The sequence below is a fragment of the Anser anser genome, assembly GCF_964211835.1.
Source record: "Anser anser genome assembly, chromosome: 10".
NCBI classification, from domain to species: Eukaryota; Metazoa; Chordata; class Aves; order Anseriformes; family Anatidae; genus Anser; species Anser anser.
Genome location: NC_139730.1, coordinates 9,425,212 through 9,439,720, shown reverse-complemented (window position 1 = coordinate 9,439,720; position 14,509 = coordinate 9,425,212). Strand labels below are relative to the sequence as shown.

The 14,509-nt window shown below is 39.7% G+C and overlaps 1 protein-coding gene across 8 annotated transcripts in view; it reads left to right on the top strand.

The window, feature by feature from the left end:
- TMC3 (transmembrane channel like 3) overlaps positions 1 to 14,509 on the top strand; it is a 283,226-nt gene that overhangs the window by 254,455 nt on the left and 14,262 nt on the right. For 2 of the 8 annotated variants that reach the window (XM_083849930.1, XM_083849928.1), the window contains exons 4-11: positions 3,002 to 3,142; positions 4,199 to 4,376; positions 6,605 to 6,791; positions 7,976 to 8,119; positions 9,230 to 9,305; positions 12,461 to 12,542; positions 13,238 to 13,344; positions 14,363 to 14,461. In XM_083849930.1, the coding sequence (XP_083706056.1) occupies positions 6,682 to 6,791; positions 7,976 to 8,119; positions 9,230 to 9,305; positions 12,461 to 12,542; positions 13,238 to 13,344; positions 14,363 to 14,461 (618 nt within the window). In that variant the 5' untranslated portion in view covers positions 3,002 to 3,142; positions 4,199 to 4,376; positions 6,605 to 6,681. Of the gene's footprint in view, positions 1 to 3,001; positions 3,143 to 3,343; positions 3,454 to 4,198; positions 4,377 to 4,429; positions 4,549 to 6,604; positions 6,792 to 7,975; positions 8,120 to 9,229; positions 9,306 to 12,313; positions 12,378 to 12,460; positions 12,543 to 13,237; positions 13,345 to 14,362; positions 14,462 to 14,509 lie in introns of those variants that run through there. The other 6 variants (XM_083849931.1, XM_083849929.1, XM_083849933.1 and 3 more) reach the window with 6 other exon arrangements.

The following is a 14,509-nucleotide window of genomic DNA, read 5'->3' as shown; positions in this document are numbered from 1 at the left end:
TGAATCAAAGAACTGAGCTGCTAAAACCTACTCTTGGAGGTGGGTCAGTATAGCCAGAAGTACTGTGAAGAGGTGCTGAATTCAGGTGATCATGTAACTGCAGGCTGGTGCACCTGGCTTTTCTGAGGAATTGTGTGTTGGAGTATCCTGGAGAACAAGCTCATGTCTTTGCAGACAATACTTTTAATAGCTGTGCTTGGGATTTTTCCGTGGACAAAAGATTATTTGCTGATGAGATGACTATAGTGTATCTGAAGTGTCTTCCTATGTCATACTATAGTAGAATTAATAACATTCCTTATGCAGTCAATTAAGTAGATCTGGATTTTGTGTTCCCATTTTTCATGAGCTGTGATCTCAGAGAGGTCAGGAGGAAGTTCAGAGGCTTTTCTGTTGGGGCACAGAAGTCCTTGCCTTTGCTGGAAAAAATGCTGACTACCCTGTTTCAATTCTCCTTAGCATCCCATGTATTTCAAAGAATTGCAAAACCAAAGTTGTGTTTTTAGTGAGCATTAGAAATGGTGCAAAACTGTGTTTTAATGTTTGGAGGACAATGAAAACCAACTTGAATTGAAACAACCATTCTGTGTTTCAAAACATTGACAGCTCTTCATGACCTCATTCTGAGCCAAAATGAGACTTTCTAATGGACAAATAAGTTCCCCGCAGACTATTAGAAGCAATTGTGCAAAAGTTTTAATCTCATCCAAAAAAAAGAAAAAAAAAGTGGGGGGGGGATTCTGATTACTTGGTTACTTTTTGCCATTGTGAAATTTCTTGATCTTCTTTTCCTCTTTTTTCTTCCAAAAATGTGAAAATTCTCTCTCTCTCCCCTCTCTCCTTTCTCTTTTAATGTTATAAAATTGTCTTCTGCATTTTCAATGACTCCTAGGTCTGGCTTGTAATGACTCACGTAAGCCTGGAAAATAATTTAGTTACAGTGCTTTCAGAAAGGTCTCTGGTGAAATGAATATGTCTGTAGGATGCACGTCATACTGCTGGATAGACAAAGCTGCACAAAACACAGATTCCCTTGTAGAAGTAGTAGCTACGGCCTATGGCAATTGAAAAGTAAGTTTATCTAGGTGTCCAGTTACTTTCTTGCTTCCTGAAAGTAGGAAGCTGCAAGTTGGAGGGCAGCGTCACGCACGTCAGGGCAGCGCTGCAGGCCTTGTGCTTTGGTTGCATTAGCTGTAAAAGCTGGTGGGACATGGTCTGCCCCACCACGGGTGCTTGGCTCTGCTTGTGGCTCCCTTTGTCTTTCGCCACTGTCAGCGTTAGGCTTTAAAATGCTCGTGTAAGCATTACCCTGATTTTGCTCTTGACGGTTTTCTGAATTTGATGTATTCTGTTGTGGTTTGTACTGTCACAGAAATGTATATTTTAATAGTCATGGTAATCATCTAATGAATAAAAATATACCTATTATGATGATGTAAGATCAGTTAACTACATAAGGAGCTTTTTAAATGAAAGATTTTTTATGTGGGATGTGAATTCACGAGAAAATTGAACTGCAGTGGGAGTATTCCCCTTGATCCAAGTCTGATAAATGTCAGTAAGAGTTATGAGCATGCAGAAATTGAAGAGTGAAACCTACTGTATGAAATTAAGCTGTCCAAACAAACTCATGGGGAGACGATGATTTAACAGAGTCCAGTAGATTAATTTTACTCTCAGTTCATGAAGACAATGGCTTTGGCAACATTACCCAGGAAATCCCATATCTGCTTTTTTATCCAGCTGTGCATCTCTAATATCTTTGGGGCCTGAACAGGTGAACTGATTATAATTTGATAATGGAACGTATTTCTTTGAAGTCCAACTGGCTTGTCTTCTGATCGTAGCTCTTCCAGCTCTAAAAGTAAATGTTCTCAAACTAAGAGGGGTTTGTGTTTTCACACAAACCTGAATGCTGAACAGCATCACTACCTATCACTGTTTTCTACAGAGCTGATTTTTTTTTTAGCACTACTGATAATTAGTTCTCTTAAGGATGCACAAATTTCTTTCTTCAGTGTTTCTAAGTATTTTTTCACCGTCTGTTTTATATACTTAAGAACCTGGAGGGGTGGTACTTTTTTTTTTTTCTTTTACAGACACCACTGAAAACATCAGTCTTTTCTGAATTTTCACCTTAGAATTGGGATGTCCCCTTCCCATGTAAGGTCATTTTGGAAAGGTCCAAGTTTAACTGCAATGCTGAAAGAAAGAGGAGATTTAAACTGAATCTCCATAGGAATGGACAAGCATGGGGAAGATAGCTCCAATTACTCCAATTTTCTATGTGCAGAGTCCACCCACTTGTGTGTTGTTTCTTTTTCCCCAGCTAAGTATTTGAAAATGCAACATGGCCCTATGCATCAAACGTGAGACTTGTTTTTATGCACAGAGAGATGCCACTATACATTTTGCAGTAAAAGTTTAACATCCTGTTTTACATCCACTTAATGACAATTGAAATCAAATCTATAACCATTGTAGTATTCATTCACAGTAAAACAACCCCCAGTACATTTCTGGATTCGACAGAGCGTATTGAAGCAGGCTGCTAAACTGCTTGCCGAGTTGAACAGCCAAACCTGAACCCTGTTTGTGATCCGAGTGAATCCTAGAGTTCTTTAGAGAGGCTATTGCAAAGGTCATGGGTAACGGAGGATGCCTCCAACATCAGGGATAAACTCTTGAAGCCAGCTTTCTCTTGTCTCTTAAAAAGCACTCTGCATCCTCCTGTCAGATGGGCTCTGAATTCATGAGTCTCTGGCTGCTCATTGTGCTTTTAGTGTTTGGTAGTAACTTCAGATTGCATATGTGATTCCAGCACTGGCAGTATTAGAGCCATATAAATGTCAGGCTTAAATTGTCCCCTTGTTTTAATACTTTGGGCTTTCTTCTAACAAAGGGAAAGGAAATTAATATGTTCCCTGTTGATGTGTTAAGATATACAAGCTGATTAAATCAATATAAATCATTAATCTTAGCATTTTAATGTCTTTGGTAGTGCTGTACCACCATCGCATAAAAGGACACCGCTTTATCTGTGAAATGTAGCAATCCCTGGGAACTGCCATTGATGTGAAGTCTTAATCTCCCATGTCGTTTCTTCAAATAAAAACTGGTGTATCTGGAAGCCAAGCAAGAGGTGAGAAGTAGGACCTGTAATATAGAGGGAGAAGTGGACAGGTTTTTCTCCTGTTGTTTTTGGAGGTCTAGATCATGCTCTCTGAGGGATTTGGGATGTTAGTGTTAAAACCTATTTTCCATGGGGGAGGAAATTTTCCTTAGTAAGACCTCTATCAGTAACATGAGTTTAATGTTTCTACATGTTTGTCACATTACTCAGGGCCCTTTCTCAGATTATTCTGCTTCTGTTGGAGTTTGTGGTGCAGGCAAACCACAAAACGAAGACCTAAAGCTGGATACCCTGGCTGTTAGGACCAGCACAGCGGCAAGGTCAGCTTACTGTAAAGATACCACCAGGTGTCAGGTGCTTCAGGTTTTATCTAGGTTTCACCATCTTGATTAGCTTGAAGCCTTCAGTTTTAAGGGTGTGTTTTGGTTTATTAGATGTGTAATAAGTTTCAGGTGCACTGAGTTTCATAGGGCATGTTGTTACATTGATAATGGATTATGCAGAGATCTTCAGCATTAACCAACTGGCACTAGTCAATAAAAAATAAAGGCACGTTAACAGTCAATTAGTGCTGATGGAATGGGCTTGTTACCTGGACACAAAGCTGCACTGCTCTTCTGGCCCAGAATAGTCTCTCCATATGATACAGGGTGACACACAGCCATGTGGATGCTAGGTTGCTGCATTGTTTGAAATTACGTATATATGGAAAATATTTGAATTTTTTAAAGGAGAGCAATGACTAAACATAGCTGGAATAAGTAGCAAACTAATGGCTTTTAGTAGGCTGTCCTGAATAGAGAGGCATTTATTCTTCTGAGCAAAGCGGCAGAATCTGGTCCCCATTGCTGTACCACTGGCCAAAATGCAAAGCAAATAACTAACTACAACCCAGAAAATATATTTGAACTGATGTTTCATTGCTTTCAGATTATAAAATTGAAAGCATATCTTGCAGCAGGTCACAAAAGTGGTGATGTGGGTGTGTTTGCAGTACTGACTGAACATCAAAGCTTTAAAAGGCTTTTCTGGCATCCAGAATAGTTCCTCTGTTTGTTTTTCCAGCTGGAAAGTGGTGATAAGTCTTTTGATGGAGACATGGTTCTGGGCTGAAACATGTTCCTTTTGGCTGCTTGCTTTCACTTGATGGTGGTCTGATGCACAGAGAGGATGTTAGGGTGCTGCTTCTGGCCTGTGAACTTGAAGCCAAACAACAAAGCCATTCCAAGGCTGGGGAATTTAGGTAAGGCACAGGTAGCTTGATATGCCAGAGATCTAACAACCTTTGTTTTACAGAATTCACTATGAAAAGAATAAAATACAGCACAGAAAAAGTAGGATTATTATGCTCCATTCTTCTTGGGAAGCTGAATACTGGAGCCTACACCCTTTAGTCTCCATTGCTGCCGAAGGAGGTGTGTACAGAAGATGCCCAGAATGTGGTTGGGATGAGGGAGTTGAGTTCAGAGAAAAATCTACAGAGTAAATAGAACATGGCTAAGTGATGTTTCCAACGTTTTTAACTATGTTTAGAAGCCATGCACATGTGACAAAAGGAGGAATTAAAGGAGTGGTGCAGAATACAGGTGCCTGCTTTCACTGAGCTCTCGGTGGGGCATTTCTGGAGCTATTCTGTGGCTCTTCCCCTTTGTGCTAATGGAAGTCCCAGATTTCTGGTGAGGCTTCAAACAAGATGCACCTGGAGCTCTGGGCTTCACAAGCCTCATTATTTATGGTCTGAGAGATACTTGTGTGGTAATGAGGCTTGTGACTTTTTAGTCCCTTAATTATTTAGCTAAATAAGTATAGTACAATGGACTGAACCATAATAATGGAAAAGTAGGATTTCTCAGCTAGTGGCAGTATTTTTGATTAGCTCAGGGCAAAGGGGAAAAGCAGTCTGTGCGCGTCTCTACAGGAAATGTAGCAGAGAGAACTTAATGTTCTTTCTTGTCAGAGGCTGCAAATAAAAGTTAACTACAACAGACCATTGATTTATGCAACCGAAACCTTTGCCACATTGTGCACAGAGTTATTACAGAGAGAAACACCAAGTTAGGAACAAGTGAAAACTCTCTGTAAACTCATCCCTTTCCTCCCAAGTTCTGAGCAACAAATTATGTCCATAGAATCTAATAACAAAGGTGGTTTTTTGGCCCATTTTGCTCTGTTTTAATAACGTGACCTAAAATACCTGTAACTTTTATGATGGAGAAAGGCCCTGGAAATTCACTTGACGATGTGGCAAGTTGCTGGTCCCAACAAAACTTGGAGCAGTCTATTCTGTCCTGACAATCCAATACCAGTACCGTGGAGAGGTGGTGTTGGAGTTGACTATAGGAACTTTAGGAAGTTTATGCCCACAATGACTGTTAATGAAGTGCATTACTGTGAATAATACATAATCATCATATGATAGACACAGAGTACCTCAAAATTTGTGATAAATTGCATGCTATTCCTGTGAAATGCAGAAATATTCTGTATTTGTTGGTGGGAAGCGAGGCATAAAAATGCAAGAACTGGCCCCAGGACTTGAATAAAGTGAGAGAAAGATAGTAGTTACTTAATACAGGTCCTTAAACTGCCATCACTGATCCATTTGTTGACTTTTAAAGTGACTTCATGTTAGGTGTGCATTTAGTATCTATGAAATTAATTTTGTAATAAAATTAGTTAAGTAGTAGAGCTGAAGAAATGGGAAATGAACATCAGATGACAATATTTTCCTGTGTTTAAGCTCTAGGAATAATTATTAATATTGATAATCTGAGAAGATGCTTAAAGTAAATGGTGAAAAAGTTACAGTAGTTAATGGAATTGAAAATAACTAAGATACTACAAGTTTTGAGAAAGAGTGAATTGCTTGGTAACATGTACTTGTCTGAATGGCAGGTATTTTGATGCCTCCAAAAGAGAAGTCATAAATCCAGGGCCAGTGAGTGCAGGTCACGCTGCAAGGTGGGGCCAGGGCCCAGGAGAGCAGCAGCTCTTGCATTGTGGCAGGGCTGTCCCCTTGGTAGTCCTGTGGGAAAATGCCATCACATTTTTGTCTGTCAGCAAAGACCAAAATACAAACAATTCCTGCTTTACACGAGCAAGAACTTTCTCTCAAACACGCGAAGCAATGCTGACAGTCTTTCCAGCGCGGTCATTGCAAACATCACCCAGCGTGATTCAGCCTGGTTTGGTGGGGTGGCACTTTGAGGGATCACCTCATCCGTCACAAGGGAAACTTGGCTCTGCTTTAAGGACTGCAGCTGGCCCACCCTTGGATCCTGTTCCCTACCTCACTTCTAGGAAGTTCATTTAAAAGCACCCTGGCTGCTGTGTGCTGCCGCTTTAAGGCATGCACGCACTGCCAGGCTTCAGGTCCTGCCACTGCAGGAGCACCAGGCGCAGGCAGCAATCCTCTGATCAGGGCTCGGCACTCCCTCGCTGCTCTCTACTTAATAACGTTTGCCTGCTTAGGAGACAGCTGACCAGTGAGCTGAAGGCTTTCGTCTAGTGTGGCAGAGTTTCACCTGGTGCTGGCGGCAGCTCCCACCATGGCAGCAGCTCCAGGTGCTGCTGCAGTAAAAACTGCAAAGTCCTGCAAAAAGTACCAGACAGTGAAGCGGCACGCCAGCATCTACACGTACCAGGAGCCACCCCACAGGTAAGGCATCCTGCTCTCTCCTGAAGTGCAAATATTCCTTACTGAGCAGAAATGTGGGGTCTTGTCTTTTGCCTTTCATTTAGGCAGAGTGTAGTAACGTGAAAAGGAGCATGAGAAAAATCACTCCTCTCTCTATTTTTAGATGTACTTTAAACCTCTTTTCTTCTTTTTTTCTTCTCATAAAAGTAATATTTCATACTGCATCATAAACATCTTCAGCATAACTCCAGTGAGTTCAGGGTATAGCAGGGTAATAAATCTCTCTATACTTTTCCGGTGTATTATAATTTCCCTTGAATATCCACTGTGACCGAAGGTCAGGGTGAGGACTGTGGATCAATGGACCAGCAATCTGACCACGTATATCCTTTGAATGCTGTTACAAGAAAGCGTTTAGGTTGATTTATTTCAAAGTGATTCAAAAGTGTTCAGTTCTGTTCACATCATGCAAGGGGAAATCGTGGCAACAGGTTTTTAGCCGTGAGTCCCTGCAAGAGTGAATATTGCTGCTGTCAGGTACAATAGCCTGTTTAAAATGGGATGAGAGAGCTGTAGCTTAGCAAATGTGGTGACAGCATCAGAAAAGATGATTTAATAATCATTCACAGAAATCTGCATTGGAACACAATTTTTTTTACAGGAATATGTAATTCTTGGTGTGCTGGGGTCTTACACTCCTGTCCTCCCAGCAGAGAACAGGCGCAAAGGGCAAGAATTTCTTAGCTTTTCTTCCCCTCATCTTAACAAAGAAAAACTTCTTCATTATTACCATCAAAGTAAAAGGCCAACACCGCATGGCAAGCAAATGAATGTTAAGTGCTCTTGCTGGAAATGTTTAGACTGCACTTTGTTCCAGAAAAATATACAGAATGTCTTGCTAGCCTGATGTAAAAGCTGTATGGCTGGAAAGGCTGGGAGAGCAAAGACTGGAATTCCTGCTGGGGAGCATGGATGAGTTATGACTGAGTAGCAGGTGGTGGGGAGGAAGAGGCACGTCCTAGAGATGGGGAAATCATCCGAATTATTCATCAACCCTAAAAACAAGAAGGTCATTCAAGTTCCCTAGCTTATTGCTGTCGTATTGCTCCCACAGATTGGGTGCTGTACAAATCAACAGTTTGGGGATCTGGAGGGTAATAATTTGTCTTGTTTTTTCTTTCGTGGGGTGTGTGCTGGACCGTCAGCAACTCAGATGAGGATATCAGTGAGGATAAGGCTGACAACCATGACCCCGAGCAGATCTTTCAGAACATTCAGTACCAGAAGGAGATCATGTCCAACATCCGCTGCAGGCCGTGGCCGATGAGGCAGAAGCTGCGGGCGCTCAGGTAATGGTGTTTGCACAGAAGCTCTCAGGCTTACTGACTGTGACCGTGTTTCCAGCTGCAGTTTTCCAGTGTAAGCTGAAAGGGAACGAGCCCAGAAATGATTGAGTGGCTAGGAAAGCACGGTGTGAGTATGCTCTGATGAGACCTGAGAGCTGGTTGTAATCTTCAGGTAATATATTGTAAATGGCGGTAAGTAATGCATGCTGGTAGGCACATTTGGTGTAGTCATGATGTTTCACAGCTTAAGATCTCAATAGTTATATTAACACTGCCATATTTGCAATGCAAAAGGTGGGTGTCCAACTCTTTCAGTTAAACTGTGTTAGGTCTTTCACAGTATGGTCTACTTGGGACTTGCTCTTTTTCCTCTTCATCAGGCCTCTTTCTCTTAAAACACTGTCTGATGCGAGGATGGCATTGTAGTCCTGAGGAAGTCCCAGCAGCAATAGGATACTTGCTTCATTTGGAAACAAAGTGATTTTTCTCTGTTACACAGAATAGTGACTTGATGTCTCCCTGCTCCTACATGACTTCTGTGTTGATGAGTTTCCTGTGGTCCTCATCCACCTTCTCCTGAAGTTAAAGATCAAGGATAAGCAGCTTTAGGATCGGATATGAATCTATTTGCATCTTGAAAGAGCTCTATACCATATTCTTATGTATTCACATACGATTAAACATGCTGTCAGGACAGTTGTCTTATTTTAGTCATTTTGGTTGTGCTGCTTTAAGAAAGATTTGAATTAAAAGGACATGGGGGAAAAACACACACACAGTTGTCTTATTTTAGTCATTTCGGTTGTGCTGCTTTAAGAAAGATTTGAATTAAAAGGACATGAGGGAAAAACACACACACGAGAGAGAGAGAGAGCTCTCCCTGCAGTAAAAGTTCTTAATGTCAAGTTTTCTCAGACAAAGCTCTCAGTGGTTTTAAAGTGGTAGTAAAAACTTCAGTATGAAAAGAAAAAAAGCTTTCCCTGGTTAAGGATTTTACAGTGTGACATAGTCCATGACAGCGTTTCAGAGCACTTTACTAGTTGCTGCCTGTGCAGAGCTAGGGGCTCAGAGTAATGGCATCAATGTAAAACAAGATTCCACCTTCTTCTGCAGACAGGCAAAGGAGATTGTGCTGAAGTATGAAGGGAGGCTCACTAGAACAAGAGGCTACCAAGCTGCTGGTGCAGAGGTATGTCTGCTGCTTCTTAAATTACAGCTCCTCTCTATACCTATAGTCATCTGCAGTTTTTATTCACAGGAGTGTATGTTTTCTGTGCTGTCCCAATCTCTATCTCAAGAACTCTGTAGAGGGAGGAAAAAGGAGTTAAAAGCTTCTTTTTTCTTTTTTCCTTTTTTTTTTTTTCCAATTGTGAATTTAGTAATTACATTTAGTAATTACACTCATTTAATGTGTGAGGGATGGATCTCCTATTAACGCAGGATAAGCTTCCTTCTCAAATAATATATGAATATTGATGTCTGCCAGAGGGGGTGATGGGAATGGGATACCAACAATACAATGTCAGTATTCTCTGAAGAGCAATTTCAGCAGACTGTGGGGCCACAGTTCAATGGTTTAGTATGAAAAATGTGTCTAGCTTTTATTTTGGAAGGCAATCCTACAGTAGCTTATTGTAAATACATTGTCAAAGAAGGCTTTTGCTTGCATAATACTCAAATAATTTGAATCTAATCTTAGCAAATCTATTTATAACACTAAAAATAGACCCTGGCCCTAATTGCTGGAAATTAATAACACATAGGAATTTGTCCTTAATATGCAACGACCAGAGAAGAGGTCTTTAGTCATCTAAGCAGTCAAGAATATTTGTGTCATCATAATGAGTAGACTTTTAATGATGTAATTCATCTTAATTCTAAAAGTAAGGGTTGTAACAGTAAAATAGAACACCATGTATATTATTTGTGTGAACAAGTGAAAGGCTGCATGTAGCTTGTTTTCTGTTATGGTGGCACACAGCAAAAGTTAAAACTACTACTTTTTGAGGGAGGAAAGTCTCATCTTTTCTTGTTCTGCCTTTTTGTGTATGGCAAATGCAGTGGAAGTAAGATGCTGTTAAATACTGTCTCATACCTTGGACTTCAGTGGAAGTAGGATGTTAACTAGAAAGAGACATGCTAAGGGTCTGCAGTATGTGTTGGTAAATCAGGTACTGGGCTCCCTTCTTGTTCTTATTCCCGTTTCTATAACAAAATCAAGATTTCATCTTAAGAGTTCACAATGATTCAAGCCTGTATCTAATTTATTTGCGTCTACTGCATGCTTTTGCTTGAAGATATTCTGCATAGAGATATAATTCAGAAGTTAATTAGCACCACTTATTATGTGTAGGATATTCTTTTTTCCGGCACAAATTAAAGAATATAGCCTTTATTTCAGGGCTAAGTTATTAATAATAATAAGTATAACAGAATGAGCTGAATTGTTTATTAAACTGGAAGTGTTATCTTAGAAAATAGTGTGGTGACTAAAAATGCACCACAGTAAAAACAAGCACTAGATCATCAGAATAAGAATTTAATGTTTGAGCTAAAAACAAAATGTTTGCATCAACCTGTAAGATGTCATCAACAGTCTGAAGGCAACTGAAGCTGTTAAGTGTATCCATTTTTAAATTAGCTTGTAAAATTGGCAAAATACACACTGTTCATAACTGGACAAGCCATTCCTGATGGTATTTATAAAAATTGAAGCTAAACTACTTATTACTGTTTTGACATTGGCACTGAAGGCATTTTGTTTTTCAGTTCAACTGTTTTCCCATTTATTTTTTTCTTTACATTTACGTTTACTGCTGATATCCATACTCTGGATTATAAGGGTATAATTATCCTGTTTTATTCAGGTATGTAATAGGTAGAAAAAGAGATGATGGTTATCTAATTATAATTTTAACTACATGGACATCTTTGTGTACTTTATAAAACCGCAACATAACTGGTGCAAGCTACTTGATTCCGGTCTCAGCCTTGTGAATCCTGTTTTCAAATGAAAGTAGCAATCCTAGCAATTCCCATGCAACTCACAACATCTACAATTTCTTTAATTAAAATAGTTCCAGTTCATGCAATAAAAATACTCACATCACCATAAAAATTAATTAACTTTGGCCAAAAAGATTGATGATACATTCAGTAATTAAAATGTGATTTACTTCTCTTTGGTTTAAGGAGATGAGATTTCATGATACAATATTGACACTGCTGCTGACTAAAATAGAGTTTTTTATATATTTAGCTGTACTGTGAAATGTACTTTATAATGAATAAGATATACAAATGTTATTTTTCTATTGATACTGTCATGTTATAGCTCTAATTCAACAAATCAAAGTCTACGCTCAGTTTTGCTCATGCAGATCTTTTCTTTTCCTACGTGCACATCCCACTGTGTGCAGGAAGATGCTTTGCTTTGAGCATGCCAAAATATGGAGATTGAATAAGGTTTGTACAAAGCATAAGCACAGTTCTTCTGTAGGTGCCAATTGCAATGTGCAGAGATGAGAATATAGTTGTTGAATTTACTGCTGTTGAATTATGAAAAGCGTATTTGTCCTCTAAGAAAAACTAGTGTCCCACTTCTCTTCAAATTTGAAATTTGTTGTACGTTCATTTGTTTGCCCTAGAAATTCAATTTATTATGTTTAGTGCAGTGGGATTCCCTCATAAACTATATGGAGACTGATTTGTATTGGCTTAGTCGATCTAGAGGACCTGTAGAATTCCTCTTAAGGATCTTGGTTGTGTTTGTTTTGTTTTGTTTTTGACTCTCAGGTCTAGTTATACATCTTTGCAACTTCTTACCCTAAAGGCATATGCCGTGGAGTCATTTTGTGATGCTCTTCCAGGCATCTTGCAACCAAACCCCATCTGGCAGGCTGGAGAAGGGGGTGATGGGCACAGGCAGAGTGACAGCTGCTTCCCCCAGCATCTCCCTCCCCAGCCCCAGCCCAAAGGGGCAGCGATGGGGAACAGCGCCCATCAGCTTCTGTATGCCTGGCCCTTGTGCGTCAAAGGTGCAGGTTGATGGCTACTGGCTGTACCCACAGAGGTTTATAAATCCCTCATATTTGTTAGGATTTGATAGTAAGCAAGGTCAAGGGCTCCTGTGCCTTCTCACATTTTGCGTGTTTCTAAAACTCACCGTGGTTTGCTTTGTCCATCTCAACCCCACAGACATGCTCTGAGACCACAGCAATTAATAGTTGCAGTATTTCTTGTGGTACCAGATAAAAGAGAGGTGAGCAAAGTGCCCTGATGGATTTTTTTTTTCTTTTCCATGCAAAATTGTCAAATTTCTTTGTGTTTTTTTTTTTTCCTCAGCTTTGGAGGAAGTTTCTTCGACTTGCATATAATTTTGTGGTCATCTTTATTCCTTGGGAAATGAGAATAAAAAAAATTGAGAGTAAGTATAAAGATTTAATGGGATTTAACAGTAAAGCACTTGCTGAAATGATTTACTTTTGGGTTTACTGAATTAAGTAGTACTTGGGAGGAAGCTTTAAACATAAACTTTGAGCAGCAACACAGTTTTCATTTAGAGCTTTCCTTTTTTCTACTTTGCCTCAGACACTGCACAGTTCTTATTTATGACCTTAGTGTGGGGTAGCTTTAAAAAATAAAATCAGTTCTGTCCCATTGTGGTTCTTAAAGAGCAGCAAGCTTTGGGCATAGCTTATTGCAGTCCATGGGGCAGCATCCTTGGGCCAAGCCCAGATGTGCCCAGGACCACGTGTGGCACACAACCTGCCTCGCCAGCCCCGGTGTCAGTGTCGTTGACATGGATTAGGGCAGTGCTTAGCATCCTCCCAGTGGCTGGGACATAGCTCTGTGCTTCTGCAGCAAAGGAAATGGCTGCATGATGTCACCCAGTGTGGCAGCTTCTTGTGTAAATGCTGCTGGTAATTATCAGACTTCTCCAACAGAGTTTGTGTCGGAATTGTGTTCTCCACATTGACATGCTAACATATTCACGACCTTGCTGTTTGCACTGCATGAATGAGGCATGGTTTTCTTTGGTCTTCAAGTAATACTTCATGAATAAATGATATGAGCTTTTATATACTGTGTAGCTCAGATAACTATTTTCTGTGGTTTAAGGTCATTTTGGGTCTGGAGTTGCCTCTTATTTCATCTTCTTGAGATGGCTATTTGGAATCAATATTGTACTTACCATAATGACGGGAGCATTTGTAGTCTTACCAGAGGTAAGAACGTATGGTTAATATTTGCAGAAAAATGCTTACTTGTTGCACTTCCCTTTCTGAATTAAACAAATGCCACACTTAAAGGCATACATCAATTTAAAATAAATTATTTAAAATAAATTCCACTGTTAAGAGGGTTTTTTTTCTGCCAAAGGGTAAGAGAATTTTGCTATTAGTGTTAGAGATTATATTTTGTCAACATGGTACTAATGCTTTTATAGAATATGTTTGTATCCGATTACTAAAATGAAGAATCAAATCCTAAAAGCTGCAGCTGGTGTGGAGTACACTCAGGTCCTGCTAATGTCATTTACAGGCAGAAAAACATAACATTTGCGTCCAGGCTCCGGTTTATTGTCCATTAGAAGGCATTTTCTAGAAGTCTGAACAGACATAACTTTGTTTAGGTCTTGCATACAAATAAGGCTATTTATTAACTTTGTTAAATAATTAATAAATGTTATCTTGCCCCACCAAACCTGTGTTTCAATAATGTCACCAGAAACATGTCAGTGTCTCATTTTTCTTCACATTGGTGAAGATGGTAAAAGAGAAAAGCACCCTCAAAGCACAAAAAAAAAAGAAAAAAGAAAAAAAAAGTAAATTGAAATGGAAAAGATTCATTTTCATTTTTTGATTTTGTAAGTAAAAGTGGATTTAATTTTAAAGTCCTATTTTGAGATCAAATATTGTTATATTTAGTTTTAAAATGCTTAAATTGAAATGAACTATATTTGTCCATTTTAAATATGTATTGTTAATGATTTCACTTGACCTCTCTTTTCATTTTTCAGCCATTTAGAAGATGTCTGCAGAGCACTAAATTACCTCATAGGTAGACCACAGATGGCCAAAAAAAATCTGGTTTAGCGGAAAATGAATGCAGGATTTCTCGTGGAATTGCTAGCTGGGGCAGGGTGACCAAAGCCCTCGCTATCAGATATACCAAATGGGGGGCAGGCCTTTGAGGGTCGGAGGGGCTCACACAGTTTTTGAGACTTTGTCTCTCTTTTCCCAGCTGCTGGCCGGAGCGCCCTTCGGCAGCACAGTCAGCAAGACCATTCCCAAGGAGCGCATCGCCTCTGCTCAAGATCTGGACACCATCTGGTCACTGGGGGCAAGGCTAAATCCACTCTTTATTTTAAACCCCTCGCTGTTTGGTTGT